Source organism: Centruroides sculpturatus, unplaced genomic scaffold (genome assembly GCF_000671375.1).
Source record: "Centruroides sculpturatus isolate CEXI.00-Female unplaced genomic scaffold, Cexi_2.0 scaffold1298, whole genome shotgun sequence".
Taxonomy (NCBI): Eukaryota; Metazoa; Arthropoda; class Arachnida; order Scorpiones; family Buthidae; genus Centruroides; species Centruroides sculpturatus.
The window spans coordinates 145,739-167,258 of record NW_019385494.1 but is presented as its reverse complement, the minus strand read 5'-3'; the positions used below and the strand labels follow the sequence as shown (position 1 = coordinate 167,258).

The window sequence follows — 21,520 nt, the reverse complement described above, 5'->3', positions numbered from 1 at the left end:
AAAAAAATTAATATAGCATTTTTAAATTTTATTTATCTATTTATAAATAAAAAAACTTTTTTGTATAAAAGTAATTCAGTTTTTTTTGTGGAGTTAGTAAAATTTATTGTCATTACTGTTTCTGAAATAATGTATTGTACCTTGACAATTATAATAAATTTAAATTCTAGAGTTTTGTTAAATATAATAAGTTTTACAAATAATTGTTCAATTATATCTCACATTTTAAAATATGAGATATAATTGAACAATTATTTGTAAAACTTAGAATTAACAAAAATATATATATATAATAAGTTATATATTGATAGTAATTAAAAAATTTATTTTTTATGTAGATGATCAATCTTGTAGATTTTAAACATAAATAAAATTTTTTGATCTTATAAAATGTTATTGTCATTTAAATGTTTAAATATTAGCATATTATTAGATATGCAGTATTTTAAAAATAGTAATTGCTAGACATTCAAAAACATTTAAAATTTTTGATATATTTATTTAAAATTAAAATTATCAACTATTAAATAAAATTAATTATTATTATAATAATTATTAAAATTATTAAGTATTTAACTACATTTTACTTTAGTAAAATATAGTTAAATAAACTGATGGCCGTTAAAATTGCTACACCATGAAGATAGAACACAACAAATGTGAAATTTGCATGAAAGGTATACAACATGCTGGGTGCTATGTATCTCAAGGTTACTTGTCAATCTAATCATGTCTTCATTGTACACGTATAGTATAATACTCCCATTATACTGTATGTGTACAATAAACATGATTCTGCTATTTGCTTTTCTTCCTGGTATAGCAATTTTAATGGCCAGCAGTTTCTTGGTTTTGATAAAATAATCTATTTTTATTCTTTTATAAATATACTTATTTATGTTTATATCATAATATAAATTTTATTTAATATCAGGTGTAAACATATAATACAGTAGAGCGTCGATTTTCCAAATCAATTGGGGACTGGGGTTGTCCAGATAACTGATATTTCGGATAACTGATTTATGTACAAAAAAATAGTTTAATGTATCTGATGTCGAAATTTTTATCCGTTGCGTGTCGCTTCGCGTTGAATTTTCGTCGATGTTAAGCCTAACAAAGACTATTGTATTGTTAAAAATTATTTTTTTATTTTGCACAAACAAAATAAATATATTTAAAAATATAAAAATAATAAAAAATTATACTTCAAATGTTAATTTAGTATCAAAAACGTAAAATATTTGAGTAACCCAAGACATAGCCAAAGATTGAAGCGCCACAGCACTGGCGAAAATTTAAATTTGCCGACTGGGATTCTTTCGGATGATTGACTTTCAGAAAATCGACGCTCTACTGTATTAACAATTACATATATAATAGAAACATTACAGTATTTTACTATGTACTGTATAAAAAAACAAGACTAAGTTGTAATTAGTTAAAGATTAATTCAAAATAGCTGTGCATTATAATTTCAATTAATAATAGAGTTGATTATATCTATTCTTTATCAAATATTATCTAAATATTAAATGAAAAGAATCAAAATTAAATTGATTTATAGAAAAATCAGTTACAGATGTTATTGCAGGAATAGTTAATTATATAATGGTGCTTGCAAATTTAAAAAGTTTTACATAGAATATATTTGAAATATATAATTGATATCCATGAAAATGACTTTTGTAACATTTATTAGAAGTTTTGTGTAAAAGTTGCTTAATATTCAATCAGACTTTTAATGCACTATATTGTATAAAAAAAATTATTGTTAATGCAATGCAAATTTAACAATTGAATATACCATTAAGAATACTTTTCTGATTGTAGGTAGTTTTTTTTTTTTTTATCAGTGATAAATGAGCCATTTCCATTTTCTTTTGTTTGTAGTAAATGAATTCTATTATAATTTAGATTATGAATGAAAAGATTAGTGAATCTTTTCAATTAAGTATGGAAAGATCATACATTGTATACTAAAAATAAACACTAAGTGACCGATTTTCTTTGAGTGAATGATTGATGATTGCTGTTTCTTTGTTTTACTATAATATATGACTTCCTTTTGTCTGTTTTATTACAATAATTATAACAATGTATATTGAAGTTGATCTGATGTAGTTAGATATGCTGTTTAAGAAACAACTTTATGATGTTTTTAAATAACATTTCAATTATGTTTGACAACATTCATATTTAAATTTGTTGATTAACATTAATATATATATATATATTAAAGTCAAAATTTACATACAGTATATATTGTTTAATGCAAAAAATATGAATAAAAAGTATTTCTATTGGTCTAATAGAAATTTCAAATTTATTTTTAATGAAGTTTTTAAATGATTAAATACTTTCATTTATGTTGGAAATGAAATTATAGAAGCAAATATAAAAGAATATTCCTAGTTTATAAATGCAGATACTGTGGATTTTATTTTGTTCATATAAATAATAAACAATTTATAAATAGTTTGCTTTTTAATCTAATTTTAAACATAATTTTTCATAATACATAAAAGTTATTAAATGTTTGGAATGACATTTATTTAATCTATTATTTAATATTATAAAATTTTGTTCTATATTGTTTGTACCTGATGATGTCTATTTCGTATAGACGAAAATGTTAGTAAATTTTTCTTTTCATAGTGATGGTGTTGGTTTTGTGCGTGGTATATTTATAAAATATTAAATAAAGTGTATTTTGATGTGAATTTCTCAAGGTATGGTGAATCATTTATTGAGTAATATAATTTATTTGTTTTTTTGAAAAATAGATTAAAAAATATTTTAATATTTTCTAAATGAATAATATCAGAGAAATTAAATTATTCAGAAGTATAAAATACAGTGGGTGATTGGTTAATGAACAGATCGGTTAACGAACAAATTGGATAACGAATACTTTCACGAAAGATTTTTATGATCGGACAATGAACACATGTTCGGATAACGAACACTTCACTGAACAAACACAAGAAGAAGCAACATAAAATAACGAATACCGATTGTTCTTCCTTTGTTTTCGAGCAACAGTTCGAAACTTTTCAGAGCGTGGGAGACGTCGACATCAACATTCTACCCAGTATAGCCTACACTGATCGAATAGTATTCCCCCGAACTTTGAAACTCTCCCTTGTAATTCCAGCCTTTTATATTTCTGACAGAAACAATTCTTTTACGTTTTCTTTTGAAAATGCAGATTTATGCTGATATCTACTATTAAAGATCTTTTGAAGAAGTGGGAGGATGTTGGAACAATGGTCTTAAAATGGCATCCAAACCAGATTGAGGTTAATAGGCTTAGGGATCTGTACAATTACAATGTGATTAATTACTTCTGAAAAATCCTGAAGAAAAGAGAAAAACAATCGATGTTAGACGGATTCTTAAACACCTACAAATGGAAAAAACATGACTAATAAAAATGCAAGACTGTGTATATACATATTTTTATTATTACATATGAATAAATGTAGTAAGAAAGTATATATTTTTTATTTTTTGAGGGTCTCCAGAACGAATTAATCAAATTTTCATAGAAACCTATGGTAAATCGATAATTGGTTAACAAACAATTCGGATAGCAAACAAAGTCTTGGAACGGATTATGTTCGTTAACTGATCACCAACTGTATATACAAATTAAAATCTATTCATAATTGGTATTTTAAATCAGTTATGTATTTTGCAAAAGTTTTTGGATTTATTTTTTCAGATCAGTCAGTCAATACTTTTGAGATAAATACATTGGTGCCTTGTATAATGTACTTAATCAATTCCAGGTGCATGTCCGTTAAGTGAAAAGTATGTTATACAAAATGCATTTTCCCATAGAAATACATGTTAAAACATATAATTCGTTCCACAGCATAAAATAACCATGCTGTACCATTAAAAAAAATGAAAATGGAGCAGTCACCAATTATGCCGGGTAGTCAGATGTTGTGAGGAGGAGGTGGAGGAACACTTTCTTTACACATTCATACAGATATAGACTTTTTACACATTGCAGCAGGTCTCTTTTTATTGTTTTTTAATTGGAGTCAGATTCAGGAGAGGCTACCGGAGCTTGCAGGGTCATCTCCTCTTGTTCCATGCTTTGTTTTTTGGCAGCTTGTTTCTTGAAAAACATGTCCAAGGTGGTCTGTTTCTCTCTCTTCTTCAACACCTGTCAGAAATGACAGGCAAGGGTGTCATTGTAGAGATCATTGATCCTGTTGGCCTCAGCTCTGTTTGGATAATGAGTGTTGGTAAACAGCTTAACCTCTCCCCATTTGACAAGGAAGTTTTTGTCAACTTTCACTTCTTCTGATGATGTCTTGCTTTGTTTCAATTGAAATCACTTTTCTGTTTTTTTTAGAAGCCATGATTTGCACAACACTTGAATAAATGTAAATACTTTGCACTGAGGTGATGTATGTAATAAACAAGGGAGCAAGCCGAATCCCAACGGGAGCTCTGTACTTCAGATATAGTAATAATATATTCTAATAATACTAATATATTATAAAAATAGCAGATTGTCATTGGCAATGGCAAAAGAGTGGAAACATCATTCGCACTTGTTTGCAGAAAGACCGTTGTTCGCCTCACATAACTGACGAACGGAAAGTCCGTTGTTCGCAGCCAGTCTGTTGCTTGAGTCACGTAACAGTTAAATAGAAAGTCCGTTGTTCGCAGCATCGTTATTTGAAGGTGTACATTATACGAGGCACTATTGTAATCAAAACAAGCCTTATTTAGATTTGAAGATCTTTAAAGATAAAGATTATGGATTTTGAAATTCAGTAGCTTTCGTAATTTGTAGAATTAAGCATTTTGTAAGCAAAATTTTTTTGAAATGTTCTGTAATTTTTTCATAATTAGGAATTATTAGAAGTTGTATATAATAATTCTTAATTATTAAAATTATTGGTAAATGATACAGTACAGATATCCCCCATACAATACAGTTTTGCTCTAATACGGTTTGAAAATTTCGGATATCCTCTGTACAACACTGTTTCCAGTTTGGGATATCCTCCATTCACACAATCTTTTATAAAATGTTTGATCAAATAATCAAATTCCTCATGACAAAAAACACACAAATTATTTCTCTGAACTCTAATAAAATGATTTTTAATTATTAATCTATGTTTATTCAACCTAAGCTGAACATAGTAATTTAAATTAGGCAAATGTAAAAGTATTACTGCAAATGCCAGTAAAAACAAATTCATAAATACTTTATTTCTTTATGTATATGTAATTAAGTGTAATAATCACTTCATGCCGACTTTTTCAATATCAAAGGTTACACTTACGTGTTGTGGCGTTACAAACGGTGACTGTTTAGAGTTTGGATAAGTTCACAAGCACTTTCGATAACTTTTAGTTACCATCTTCAGATATTTCAAAATATAAAACTGTTGTATTCGATTTACACCTTAAGATGGTAACTATAAGTTATTGAAAGTGCTTGTGAACTTATCCAAACTCTAAACAGTCACCGTTTGTAACGCCACAACACGTAAGTGTAACCTTTGATATGTAATTAAGATTATTTTTCCATAGTAAATCATAATGAGTTTGTAAGATCTTGTTATAATTAAATGCTCAATCGAGAATTATCTTTTAAATTAAATTTATTGAGTAGCCTGCTTCAGTCATATAATTTTCTATCAGTTCTGGCTATTTAAGTTTCTTTTTTATCTTCTTATTCACTTTTAATATACAGTATTTTAAATCTATCTCCATATGCCAATATCAGGCTATTTAACATTATGATACCAAAATTGTAATGACAAATTATTTTAAATTGCAATGGGAGACACGCCAATTCAATTCAAATCAATGGCCCTGCTACTGGCCTATCTAATTTTAGGAACATTTTACAAAAGTAAAGTTGGGCAGCTTCAATTTTCTTCTGTATGTTTCCTGACCACTCCCAAATAAAATCCATTAACTCAAATAAAATCAGCAAGTCAAATAATTTAAAGTGAGTGTTGACAGATCTAAGTCTTACCGTAGAAAAAACAGAAAATAACCATTAAATTCATTTGTTTACTTCAGTAATAGTTTGATTGACATGAATTGAAAATAAACCAGATGACAAAAAATTAATTCCTAAATATTTAAATGTGGAAACCATTTCCAATTCATCTCCACATAACCAAAATTTCTCAGTTCTTTTGTATCTTGTTCGTTTTTGAAAATTAAACTTTTGTCTTATTTTTTAAAATTTCAGTAAGGTTCTTAATAAATTAAGTTTTTAGCCAATTAAGTTGTGACTGAAGACCAATCTGAGAGTCAGCAAAAAACCAGTATATCATTTGCATACAACATACAATGTACTTCCTCCTGTGATGAAAGTGACATACTGTTTCTCGAGTTGACTGCCAGATATTCTGGAAATTTTTTTAAAAAAGATTAAACAACAGGACTTAATGGTTCCTCTTGAGGAAGTCCTAAATTAAACATAATACCTTCATTAATTTAATTTTAAATTAATTTTATAATTTAGATTTTTAAATTCAAATTCCTATCCTCATTAATTTAGTCTATTATAATCTGTGATCAGTTGAGTTAAATTAGGTTTGGGATCAATAAATACTGTACATGATACTGTCAAAATAAACATAGTGAAACCAAAAATATCTGACAAGAACAAACTTCAATAAACTAAATGAATGAATGAAAATGTTTTTGATGATTTTAAACCACATCATCAGGTTAAGTTACAATAGAATGTAAAAAGGAATGTAAAAAAGATATACTCATTTCCAATCAATAGAATGGTTGGAGACTAGCATATTATCGATGATATCAATGCAACAGACAAATTTTATTAATGCAACAATTGTTTTAATATTGAAGTCTCATATAGAAGAGACTTTACTGATGTTCTGCCTCAGTTAAGTAATTTGATTTATAAGGTAGACTTAATCAAAATTATCACCTTTTTTATAAATTCCAGCAAATAATTTAATAATATAAAAACGTTTTCGATCGTCTTTAGCGATCTTCATCAGTTGAAAGAACATTAAAAATAGAACAAAAATTAAATTTACGAAAAAATAATAACTGCGCATGCGTAATGATGAGCGCTTAACGGAATAAATACAAAAAGTTAGGGATATAAGACTAAAAGTAAATAAATACTGTACATAAATAAATAAATAAACAAATAAATAAAAATAAAGAGCTCAACAGTTTCTCATTAAAAATTAATGTTTCGTAAAAATTACAGGTTATCTTAATAGAATGATTTCCATNAAATAAAAATAAAGAGCTCAACAGTTTCTCATTAAAAATTAATGTTTCGTAAAAATTACAGGCTATCTTCATAGAATGATTTCCATGCTGTGGATAGAGAGTGGGCGTCCCTATGATTGATACAAGTAGTTTTCCCTTGGGCTTTATAAATCTCCAGTTTTTTGAGATGTTTGATGGAGTGCTTGTTAGACGTGGGTCTAATGATGGAAGCTTGGTCCCATCATTAGACTGGAGATTTAATTTTGATTAATTCTTTCTACTTCCAGTATAAAGTATTATTTTTAAGGTAGACTGTTAAGTCATTTAATAACTAGAATTAATAATAATTTCAAATAATAATTTCCAGGCTGTAGATGTCTGCATCTCTATAATTTATGACTATGTTCTTAGTGGAAGCCTTATATATTTCTAGTTTCTCAAGATGTTTTAAAAAGACCCAGTCTCTGACAGGTTGTAGTATGCAGCTTCACCAAAGACACTTTTACATCATTTTCAGAAGCAAATGCAGTCAAAGCAGTGAATGATAGATTCTTTTTGATGGAATACGAGGTTATTCTAGAAGAAAAGAATGTTTTGATCTGACGAGTCGTGCAATTCTCCCACCACCCTCCACTGCCGCATCATGGACCTTCCCATTTTTTTTGCGCCAGTCTGACTCTAACAGTGAGCTGCAATGATTGTTTTTTGAAATGTGCAACAAAATTAAAGATCCCACATCAAGTGTGAGGTTCGTAGTGTAATATGTTTTTTTGAATGCGGAAAAAGTCTGCCCTATCGAAATTTACAGACAGATAACTGAGATTCATGGTAATGTGATGAATGAAGCTTCAGTTTGAAACAAATGGTTGGGATTGTCATTCAGAGTATTGTGCTTCTTCAGGATAATGGACGTTTGCATGCTGCTGCGTTGACAAAGAACTTGCTTCAGCAGTTTAAGTGGGAAGTTTTTGAACATATTCCTTATAGCCTGGACTTGGCTCCATGTGATTACCATCTTTTTCCAAAATTGAAGGATTTTTTTGGCTGGAAATCACTATGGAAGTGACAATGAACTGAAAGAGGCTGTCAATGACTGGTTCAAGAACTTGGCAGTAACTGAGTGTGCAGAAGACATAGAAAAGCTTGTGATACACTATGACAAATGTTTAAATTTGTATGGCAACTACATATAAAAATAGCTAAGGTATCATATGTGTTGTAAAATAAGTTTTGTTTCATTATCTTAAATAAAAATATCTAGAGAAACAAATGTTCTTTACTTTTAGAATGAGCTTCGTACATATGCTCCTTAATATGTGCATCCAGAGAGAGTGAGTATACATAAGAGCCACCTCTACTATGTGTATTCATTTTTTTTTTTGTTGAACCTGTTGTCTGTAATGAGGATGATGATTGTGTAGATCTCAGATAGATGTTTCTTGTCAACAGGATTCATGGCATTTCTTAATAAGATATATACCAAAGGATTTATTTTGTAATTTTGATTTTATTGGCTCTCACAATTTGCTTGTAAATATTGGTAAGATGGCTGTTTCTAATCACCTTGTATGGTTTACTGTTTATGGCACTTGCAGCATGTTCTTTGGACAGTGACATTGGTTCATTTTGATGAGGCTCATTTATTACTTCAGACATCAGATTTGAAATATTTAGAGATTTAAAAGTCTGTTAAAAATGAGGAGGAAGTCAACTTAAGAAAAATTCTTAAAAATAGGCAATACATAAGTGTTTTCTAACTTTTGTTTCTTCTAATTCTGTTAAATGCACTCAGTCATGTCAGAGAATATGGACATTGTAACTTTGATTCCACCATACATTGAAAATGAAGTCATGGACCCCTATATTTTAAATGGGCCCTCATTATGTCTTTGGAGTTTTTATCACAATTAATGGAAAATGGTAAAGTTTCAGCAAAATTGGCTCATTAAATTTTGAGAACAAACTCAATTCTATAAAGTATTGTGGTCTTTGTGTTGTAAGGGTAATTATAATTATCAACACCTTTCTTACAAATCACTAACAGGTTCTTTTATTTATGGATTCCAATTGATTCAGGTACAATCATTACAACGTGATAGGTACAAGAAATCGCGGGGTGACGTTAACTTGGCGCGTGACAATATGTATCTTCTATACGCGTGATAAAATCTAACTTAACCTAACTTAAACCTAGCTTAATACTAAGGAAAATATAAGAAGGATAGGATAGCAAGAAGGGAAATAGAAGGAAGAAACAACTTCACCCGGGACTTTCCTCGTTCTTTCCGTTTTGATTTTGCGCTCTAGGTCGGATCCTTTTTATTTGGCACTCTCTTCCCAACTCTTACTGTGTCCTTGGATCTACTTCCTTAGTGAAGTAAAGTGTCTTCAGTTTTCCTGTCGTTGGGCCTTCAGCCGTGGGGACTCTGATTCTCTCCAGTCCGTCGCTTGACCCTCCCGAGAAGTCTCTCTTTCTTCGGCTCTCAGTCAAGTCCGGAGTTCACCTCGACACGTCTTATTCTCCTCGTGTCTCCCTCGATTCTGTCCCTTCTTACCTCTTTGTTCTCCTCTCTCAGAGGGGAGTAATTTCCTGCACTATTGTTCTTTGCGATTCACAGAATCGCTAATCCCCCCTAAAGGCTATAACGGTCATGGAATGTTCTAGAATGAACACACAAAGAAATCGAAGAAATAGGGAAAGAATATTAGAACTAAAAATATGTATATACCAATAATAATAAAATAAACGTATGCCGATATGGCCATCGGCCACAGTATAAACCCACTGATATAGTAGCAACCTTGGGAGATTGCCTGACAAAGCCACATTTGTGCAATATTGTTTTGTTGTGTGCACTTGTGATACAATTTTGTATCTCAAATGAAGTTATACACCCCCATTTTTTACAATGTTTTTGGAATCTTCATCACAATAAATAGAAAATGGCAAAGTTTTGTCAACTAATCAATAAAATTTTATGATCGAACACAATATTTAAGTCTCATCTAGAAGAGACTTTACTAATGCTCTGCCTCAGTTAAGTAATTTGGATTATAAGGTAGACTGTTAAGTCATTTAATAACTAGAATTAAATTAATTAATTTAGAATATTCTGGAAGAAAAGATCAGTCTGGATCATAACTTCAATCTACAACTGCTGCTTACCATGCCAATGCATTGCCAATTATGCTACCTGATTTCCATTTAATCTTTACTTCCAGACCAATTAATTTAGAAGGTATAACCATAGAGATCACTTGAAGTGCTGAATGGGGACAATTACAAGGGCAAGGTGAAAAGTTCCAGGCCTAGTAGTGAAAAAATGAGTTTTTTATTTTAAAAAATGCATTTATTTCTCAATGTAGTCTCCCTTTAGTTCAATACACTTTGTCCAACGTTTCTCCAATAACTAGATTCTGTCCCCCGATTCTGGAAGGTCTTCAAAATATCCATTTACCGCAGCTGCTATCACCTCTTCACTTGACCCAAAATGTTTCCAGCCAAAAATTTCTTAAGATTTGGGAATAGATGAAAGTCAGAGAGAGCCAAATCTGGTGAATAGGGAGGATGTTCCAACAATTCATACTTCAAATTCCTCAATTTTCCCATTGTCTAAGCACCTTTGTGAGCAGGTGCATTGTCCTGGTGAAAGAGGATTTTTTTTTTGCAAACCAGGCCTTTTCTCTCTAATTTTTTTGTCTAGTTGGTCAAGATGTGCATAGTATTCCTCATTAATTGTTTGACCCTTTGATAGGTAGTCAATTAAAAGAATCCCTTTGGAATACCAAAAAACACTAGCCATAACCTTTCCAACTGATGCAATTGTCTTTCTTTCTTTCTTTGGTGCAGAGCCTCTGGGTTCTACCCACTGCTTGGACTGTTGTTTTGACTCATGTAAAGTGGTAAATCTGTGTTTCATCCATCGTAACAAATCTGCACAGAAAATCAGTTGGATCCTTCTTAAAACAGCACAAACATTGCTGAGAAAGTCAATTCCTCATTTGTTTGTGATCAGTATTTAACAAATGCAGCACCCATCTTGCACAAAGCTTTCTCATACTGGGTTCTTCGTATGAAATGTTCCATACCCTTTCTTCTGAGATGCCTACAGCCTTAGCTATCTCATACACCTTTAATTGTTGATCATCTAGAACCATATTGTGTATCTTCTCGATATTTTCTTCGGTAGTTGCAGTTCTTGCCATTCTTCAATTGATGTACGACCACATTTAAACTCAGCTGCCCATTTTTTTACTGTTGATAACGAATGTGCAGACTCCTTATACACTTTTACCAACTTTGGATGAATTTCTATTGGTGATAAACCATCCAAAACAAAGAATTTTATGAGGGAATGGTATTCAAGATTTTTCATTTTGTTAAAAACTCACAAAACACTTATTTTAAACAGCCATATAAAACAGACTATTTGTCTGATCAAATTCACATTTGATATTTACTTTTGCAACAAGTGCGCCACCATAATAAAACAGTAATTTCATTTGTAGCAGTACCATCTATGGGCTAGGCCAAGAACTTTTTACCTTGCCTTCGTATGTGCTTACAGACCTCCATGGCACTCAGTCAATTAAGTTTTTACTTTGGGAACATGATATTTCATCACAAAGAAAAACAATCTTGGATTATATATAATGGGTTAATAATCAAATGGTGATATAATTACTTACCTTTATTCCAAATTACATAGTATCTGTATATTTAATTAGTCAAGTTATAGCTTAATAATGAATCTAGATTTATCATTTTATTATTATATAATTACTTTTCAAATTTACAAAATCAAATTATTTTTTCACTACTTAAGAGCTTCAAATAGTCATTATTCCTAGAATTAGTGTTAAGAATGAACTAGTTGTGAATTGTCCCAACTAGTTTCAATTCAATGATTACATATGGAGATTTCCTTGTCATTCAGGCTGTCTCTATAACCCATATACATGCACAGTATTCAGTAGTTCTCTGGACAGTCATGAGACTGCCATGTTCCATCTCTATGATACAGCTTTACTCTAAGGCAGAAAAACTATTATAGCACCTTAGTTTTTCATTGTACACTTCATGTAAAACCAATACTCCTCTATTTATAAGGAAATTTCTTCTATTGGGAGTCTGTTCTTCTGAATAAAGAGAATACTAATCCCTTATAGTTCTCTTTTTACAATGCTTGGTCCTAGGGCAAGTTTCCATTTCTGTTTTATTATTATTTTTTGCCTGTACAACAGTGAGATGTTTGGAGGAAAAATATTTAGAGTAAAAACTTTGAGAGTAATAAAACCTATTGTTATATATATTGTTATCAACAGGGATGTAATCACATAGGTTTGCAAAAGTGTCATTTCCACACTAATGCTCTATTGCTCCTCAGTGTCTGTTCCCATCGTCACATCCAAACGAGTTTAAAAGCAAACAGTGTAAAAAAAGTGTCACAAGCAGTTGACCACTGGACGAAACAAAATAGATGCATCTGACTCAAATACTAGCTAAATAAACAGCTATGAGAAAAAGAATACAATAAGTCTGGTATCTATTATCAACATTTCATGGTGTCTCAAAATATAATTTAATATTCTGTTCAGCTTTTTTTTTTATTGCATTGTCATGTGTATAAATGCATGTGGTTAACAGCACAGCCTCCTTGCTTTTTAATATGGTTTTGAATGCAATTTGTCAGGTTTGTTTTGTTTAACAAGCCAGGTCTCTATCTTATACTGAGTTAAGCAGGATGGCAGAAATAACATTTAGATTTCCACTGTCGTTATTTAGAGTGGACTTGCCTCACTTTTAAAATCAAATCACAATAAATATCGTTGACGATATAAATTACTAGTAACAAATTTATACTGACATTAACAGATATTTATTGTGAATTGATTATTACAAATTAACATAAAATTTGTTTTTAAAGAATTAGCTTTAACTATTTTTTTTCACAAAATGGACTTGCCTCACTTTCAAAATCAACAGCTCAATTAACTAACAGTCACAATCAAAAATATTGTAATGCTTTCTTTACTATTAAACACCATTAGATGAGGACATCTTTTTGGCAAAATATTATTGTCATCTGAGCTATCCTATTTGACCTTAATCTGAAATATTGACATTTTCATCATTTTTCTCTACTTTTTTTTTATTTATAAAATCTGATATTATCATTTGCTTGGGTTTGCCTAAGAGATCTTTAAAAATTTAATCTTTTTATGTAGTAACTTTTAATTTACTCTATAAAAACAAAACACAATGACAGTCTTTCAATGTCATTTAGAGCAGTGTTTTTCAATTTTTTTATCACAGACCTATAAAACTATGGATAATTTTATGTGGATCAAGTAATTATATTCCACTATGAATTATGCTTATTAATTCTTAGATTGAATTACTGTATGTAACAAAGTATGTACAGTAACTCTATATTATTATTTAAATGTCACCTGTAATCAACTACACCAACTTGAGTATGGTCAAATATTTTTCTGCTGATCAATGAAATTTTTTTTGCACATGCACCGATCTGTGGATCAGTGTTTGAAAAACACTGATTTACAGCACTATCACCAGTGATAGTGACACCTGGTTTATAGGAAAGCTAGAATAGGAAGCTAGGACGAGGAAGAAGAAAAATTGTACAATCAGTTCTCATTAAAGAAAATGGGGTAAAATGCTTGAAATGGAATTTGAAAATTTCAATATTCTAAAATCCATGGGCAACAATATGCATGCTTTCTTGAATAAAGAAAAATATCAAATGATGTTTCTTGTGATTTTTTTTTTAATATATGGTCTCCAATTCCTTAACTGTGTTGTTAGAATGCTGTGTTGTAAGAGGGTATACCTGCACTTCATTTGCAAAAAAAAAATATGCAAAAATAATATAAAATAATAAAATTCATTTAAATAAGTTTTTTCAATGTAGATTTTCACATTACGCCTACTTTTTGTTTTATTTTTTGATCAACTAGTTTTATTCAGTTTTGATTTTGTTTTTCTGTATGGGTGATGTGTCTTGGATTTGTTGTGTAAAACAAAGACATGGATCATAAAAGAAAACAAAGAGCTTTAGATTTATATTTTAGATTTAGATAGATGGATAGATGTATTGTTTTTACAAGTTTATTAAAAATCTGGCTTGCATACTTTACAACTGAAATTTTGTCTGATAAAAATTTGAATTTTAGTGGTTATTAAGCTCTTATATTGGCTTCTGATCTGAGGACTTGTAACACCTTTTGGGAAACATTTTCACTTGGACACCAAGAGAAATTTTTATTGGCTGTTCTACTTTATTAAATATGCAGTTTGAATAGTTATGTCTCTCTTCGGTTCAAAGTACAGTAGAGCATCGATTATCTGAAACAATTCAGTACTGGGGTTGCTCAGATAACTGATCATTTACAAAAAAATATATTAAACACAAAACTGTACTGTATATAATTTTTATCGCACGTCTTACAAATACATACCTTACATAATGTAATACATTAAACTAGGCCTACAGTTCATTTTGGCAAGGAGGGGAAGAGTGTTGCAATGCCATAGCCCTAGTGGAGATTTGAATTTGCTGACTGGAACACTTTCGGTTAACCAATGTTTTGGTTGATCAGTATTCAGATAATCGATGCTCTACTGTAGACTGCAACTACATTACATTTAAAAAGATGGAAAATTAAAATTATAGTACATCTATATAAAAAATTATTTTTGATTTTACTACTTTGCATAAATATAAGGTAAAATAAAATAGAAAAAGCTTAATTTTGACTGTAGTGGTCAGTTTTACAAAAAAATTGTAAATGCTAATTTAGATTATGCTCGTTATTAAGTCTGACTGCTCATGAGATATGACACATGATAGCCCTCTATTTCCCCACTCCCTTGACCTTTAACAATCAAAATTTAACAGCATTAATGCCCCTCACACACAAAGCTACTGTACCAAATTTTGTTTCTTCATCTTTATCCAATCCCATGATATTAAATGAAATAGACACCAATACACTCATGCAATTGTGCACACATATCCACAAAATTCCTCTCCTCTTTTTTTTACTTTTTTGGGTTCAGGAGGTCGCAAAATATAGAGATTTGCAAAAACTCTGAGGGGCAAATTTGACACTATTCCAACACTTTCTCTTGTTAAGTAAACATAACAGCTGGGAAAATAAAACTTACTGATTAAATAACTTATTATTCCATCTTCACTTTTTGTAGGCTTATTACTACACTTCCAAATGCAGCAGATGACAGTTTTTCATTGTAACATGTAATGCTAAATCAAAAACTTTTGTGTCTTCTGAATGGAATTTAAAAAGGGTATCACCACAATGGTGGCTTCCAGAAAGTTTTCTTTCTTTCTGGTTTCAGTCTTGTGACATCATGTCCATTCCTATATAGTATAACCACCTTGGTTTTTGATGAGTTCATCATATCTATTTCTCATAATAAGATGGTCCATTATAGTATATGTGTATTTGGTGAAAAAAATTATGCACCCTATATGCAACTAAGATGGATGCCACAGATGATTTGTATTATTTGGTAAGTCCTTTGTTATTTAAAAACTTTTCCCACATTTGGTGTGATAAGTCTCTGTAGTGTAATTTTTTTCCTTCTTGTCCTGCAAATTTTTAAAAAATAAACTGTTAAATTTTTCACTATCCATTGCAATACACAACAATATGAAATTATAAAGACTCATATGAATTTGTACAAAAAACAAACTGGTTTGAATGACCATCTTGTTCAGAAGTGTTCAGGCATTATCTGAAAAACAGTATGCATGCACTATAAACACTGTTGTAACATTTGTATAGTTTTGCTGTTCTGCTGAATGAATTAAAAGTCTTTTGTCAGAACACATATCCACTGTAACTATACCCTAACTATTCTAGTATGATTTATTTTTGACTGTATTTTATGTCAGGTATTGTAATAAAATAATAATAATATTTAATTTCAATTTGTGTAAATAAATTAACAAATGATATCATTACAAAATCTTTTTATCTTAGAAAAGAATCATTCTACAGACCAGTGATCACAAACCTTTCTGACCTCACAGACTATCAAACTCCTAATTTAGTCCTACGGACCACTATCATGGATTCTTTTAAAAAGATAAATGTATCATAAAAGTTCCATTTTACTTTATTATACTTTATTAATAATTAATTAATATGAAATTCGCTTGTTTAATTATAATAAATTAGTCTGAAGTTCGTTGCTGCATGTTTGAAATTAGTTTATGGATTCTTGGCTCATATTAAGAAAGGATGACAATCACACTCACAACATTATTTATTATTGACTGTTGTCAATAAATCAATAAATAATCATTTCATATTTGGTTTTAAATTTGAATTAAAAAACTCTCAATGAGTGAGAAAAATCAAGCAAGCATTTTGCATTTCTTTCATAATACTTTGCATAACCTTGAGTTGATCAATGTTCAAATTTTTCCATGGACTATCAAAATTTTCTTGTGGACCATTAGTTGACAAGCTGTTATAGACAATATTTATGAAATGCCAAGTAAGAAGAATAAAAACATTAAACAGACAATTTAATGTTTTTATTATATTTTATTTAATGTCATATATATATTATTTTAAGTGTTTTAGTAAAAGAACAGAACATCTTTAATAAATGTAAAGTTTTAGCAAATTAAATAAGGTAAGTAAAAAAAAATAGGAAAACATTAATGATAAATAAAAATTAACACTTGAAAATAAAAGCAACATTTGAAATGTTCTTAGTGAGAAAAATGGATGAGAAATGTTGAAAGAAACTTTTTCAATTTGAAAAAACAGTAGAAAAAAATCATGTTTAATTTTTTGTTTATTGTAATAAATAAAATGTAAAATTAGATAAATACAAATTAATTATATTTACTTTGTAAAAGTTTTGTGTAATAATAATTTTAATCAGATAACAATTTTAAGTTAAATGATTTAAATTAAACTATAACTGTTTATGTAAATAACATGCAGGGCTGCTTGGGAATGTGAGGATAGCACATACAGTAGTACAAGTGAAGCAGAACTAGATAGTGATCATGAAACAGATAATGAATTGGATGATCCACAGAAATTACTTGGGACGTGGCTTGGTGAATTAGAAAATTTGAAATTAGTAAGTACTTTAATATACGAATTTAATATGTAATTAGTATCTCTGTACACAAATATATAATCTTGATAAAACACTTGTACTGGATGAAATAGTAAAAATAAATACATAAACCTTTAAAACCCAGCATTACTTTTTAATAACAAACAAACAAACTTTTCCAAACTACAAAAATAACAAAACCCATTGAAAACATTTAAAGAGCTAGAAAATGTTTTAATTGTGGAAAGTAATGTTTTTATAGAGTATCTTTTACGAAAACACTTGATATTAACTCAATATGGGACAACTGAACTCAGTATTGTTCTCTTACAGCTTATATATTATTTAATTATTATATTGTTTTCAAGTAATTCATGTTAGTTAACTTAAGTATCTTTCAAATTCCTTATTATGCGGGTCTCTCATTCACTGCTTGTCAAATCATTTTTGAGAATAAAACTATTTGTTTGACTAATAAAATTGAGTGTGCATTCATCAAATTATGAAAGAGCTGCTCAAGGTTCTTCATCTGGCTTAAAGTGATATTTTCTGGTGGCACTTCAAATATCTGCTTATTGGTAGGCAGTATATCAATGAACACTATAAGCTGGACATTTTTCCTCATCAGTAAGGTGCAAATTATGACATTTCACAACATTAAGGTAGTTCAAATCTTGTAATCATTTGAGCAAAAAAAATCCTAGTGCTTGTTGTTCTACCAGTATCATTCAAAAAAAAAAAAAATTGACAATGAACTTAATATTGTATTGTAAATACAATATTAAGTTCATTGTCAATTTTTTTTTTTTTGAATAATACAAGCAGTGAATGAGAGACCCGCATAATAAGGAATTTGAAAGATACTTAAGTTAACTAACATGAATTACTTGAAAACAATATAATATTGAATGAATTTAATATTGAATACAATGAACTTAATATTGTATTTTCAATACAATATTAAGTTCATTGTCTTTACTTAATATTAAGTTCATTGTCTTTACTTAATATTAAGTTCATTGTCTTTACTTAATATTGTATTTACAATACAATATTAAGTTCATTGTCAATTTTTTTTGGATATATATAAGCTAATATATTTAGTAACTTCTGTTCTCAAGAAGTGAGAATGTGTCAAAATGATTTAATTTGCTGTACACAATGAGCACTAGATGCTACATTCAAGGATTCAGCTTAATGCATTTGAGTAGGCCAGTAGGCCTACATTTCAAATAAATTGAAGTTGGAGTGTAGCACAGAAAATTTACGATCTTAATATTTCTGACTTCAGCAAAAGTTCAAATCTTTCTTGTACAATTGTAACTTCAAAAATAATTAAACTTTTGCCTATTTAAATGTTGTTCTCAAAATGTAGTCAAATTTTTCTGCATTCAAAAGGGAATAACTACTTATTTATTATTGACTTATTCGAAAATTGTGTCTTTTAATTATCTTTACTTCACAACTTGGTGCATTGGTAGACACTTAGCATCTTTAACATCACTCTTTATTAGGAATATTTTGCACACTGATATGCATTTCAAGCATACGTCCCTCTTCTGCTGGCTTTTTCTTTAAGACATTTGGTAATTTAGTAATTAGTAAAGAAAAAGTTGATGGAAGAGGGGCATATGCCCGAAACACATATTGGTGTGTAAGATATTCCTGAATAGAGAGTGATAATAAAGATGCTCAGTGTCTACGTATGAACCCAATTATGAAGTAAAGAATAACTACTGATTTATTAAATCACAATTTTATTATCTCTGAAAACTGAAACATTTGAATTTATATCATTGTTTTATTTTCAACTTCCCCTGATTATTTCCACCATTTTAATTAAGTGATGATAAAGCTATTGAAAACTTAACAAACAATGAAAAGAAATCATTTAAATCAATTTTTATTTTTATTATGTTAGTAATTTTGATCTCAATATTAAATATTATTCAGAAAAATTTTAATAGATTGTAAATGTAAATTGTTTATTTTTTGAATAATAAACTAAGACTAAAGATTTTCCTTCAGTTTTGAAAACTCTATTGTAACAGATATAATAGATGCATTGTTTAAAGTAGAAATATATTTTAATTTACTTTTTAAAACTAAATATTAAAGAAAACAACACAATGGCTATGGAATGCATGTGCATGCATGTAATCCCATTGTGCATCTATAATTTTCTTTAATTAATCAGATTGCTTCATCTCATATGAGTATTTCAAATAATGAAATTAACCAGATTACTAAATTAACCCTAATCTAACATACTGAATTTAAAGTATCCTAATGTAATTTGAAATATAATTAATTAATATATTTCATCAGCAAATAATGCCATCTTGGAACAAAAACTATAAACAATACTTTCAAGAATATTATAATTATAAAAATCAGCAAAAATTATTAATTATAAATTCACATTAAAAATTGGAAATTTTGTGGTTCTGCTGTTTTCTGTAGCAGCATAGTTTTAAATGGATTTTAATATCACAATATAATGTGCAGAATTCTAAGTGACTCAGTATTTTGAGAAAATGAGATCATGTCAAATTGCTGAAGAATTTTTCCAGGCAGAGTGTATCCTGTTATATAATTTATGTTCCTTAAATTTAAAAGAAATATTCAATTAGAATGAGTTTAGAATGTTTTTCATATTGTGCAGATCTGATTATGGAATTGAAGATGATTTCAAAAATATTAATATTTATATAATTAAAATATTTTTAGACTCCATAAACAATTTGAATGTGTTAGGTATTTCTTTTGTAAACTTATGGCGCTGTCTTATAACATGAATCATTTCAGATATATTAATAGGCATTATCAGATTTGAATATGAATCCTAAAGAACAAAAACATCACAAGTTTGTTAGGGAAACACAGCAAAAATTTGCATTGTTTTTGTTATAAAACATCTATATTCAAACCTGATGATGCTAAATACTAATGTAACTGGGTTAAAATAAATGCTGGATTTTAAAGGTTTGTATTTAATTTTTTAAGTATGTAATTATTATTTTTAATTTTTATACATTTTAAATAATTAAAAATAAAATTATAATAAGTTTATGTACTTTGTGTATGCATTAGTGATGTAATGAATATTCGGTTACTATTCAACCGAATACCGAATACCTAAAAACAGAAGTAAGAAATAACAAAAACACAGTAAATTAATCATTTTGGTATTTAGATTTAATGTTATCGGGTTAATGTTGTTTGTTTATATTTATTTATAACTTATAACATGCACAAAATAAAAAAGAAAATAATATTAGTCACATGTATTCACAATTTATAATTACAAAGATCAGCACACGTACACACCTATTCGTTCGAAAATCGTCGCACATATGAGGGTCTGACCCTGCCTATCCTTCTTTTTAAGCGCTCGTCTTTGCTCTTCCCTTTCTCTTTCCTCTATCGCTCTAGTCCACGTATGCCTATACATACATCATAATACGCACTTACAATACTTTTGATTCGTCACTTTTTCATTGTAGATTTCCCATTTTACAATTACGTGACTCATAGCCTGGTGATAACGGTGAAAAGAGACAGATAGGACGTCTGTATAAGTCACAGTTATGATTTCACTGATTCGAGACAGCTTGGTAGCCCGAACAGCCCCAGGCTTTCACCCGTGCATGCTACGTGACTTTCATTACAAGCATTTAGCTTTCCGAAGTCTATGACAACAATTGTTTGGCATTGATGGCTGCGAATTTCGTGCCAATAAGCTGCCTCGACTTATTCGATTATGTTATCAACTCAATTTCATATTTATTTTCACATTTTCTTGGTCCTTTTCTGTTATTTTTCTGTTATTTACACGTGTAGGTCATTTCATTGTTATCCACATTTGATATTATCATTTATCACATACTGCCATGACGCTCTTGTCTGTCCGCTACAACTGTCAAGAATTAACGTGATTGGCAAAGTGTAGTGATAGCGGGCCAATAGAGAGCAGGGTCCTTGCCATAATGTGGTTTGCATGTCAATTTTCATATGTGCGTTAATCAAGCCAAATAGTTTGGCCAAATATTTGGCTATTCGGCCACGCTCCTGGCCGAATATTTGGTATTCGGCCTGAGGCCAAATATACTATTCATTTCAACACTAGTATGCATATTTTGT

At 29.4% G+C, this 21,520-nt stretch overlaps 1 protein-coding gene across 1 annotated transcript in view; it reads left to right on the top strand.

Moving 5' to 3' along the window:
- Positions 1-21,520, top strand: part of LOC111639505 — a 64,987-nt gene that overhangs the window by 8,015 nt on the left and 35,452 nt on the right. The window contains exon 2 of the mRNA XM_023385396.1: positions 17,257-17,398. Within this exon, the coding sequence (XP_023241164.1) occupies positions 17,257-17,398 (142 nt within the window). The remainder of the gene's footprint in view (positions 1-17,256; positions 17,399-21,520) is intronic.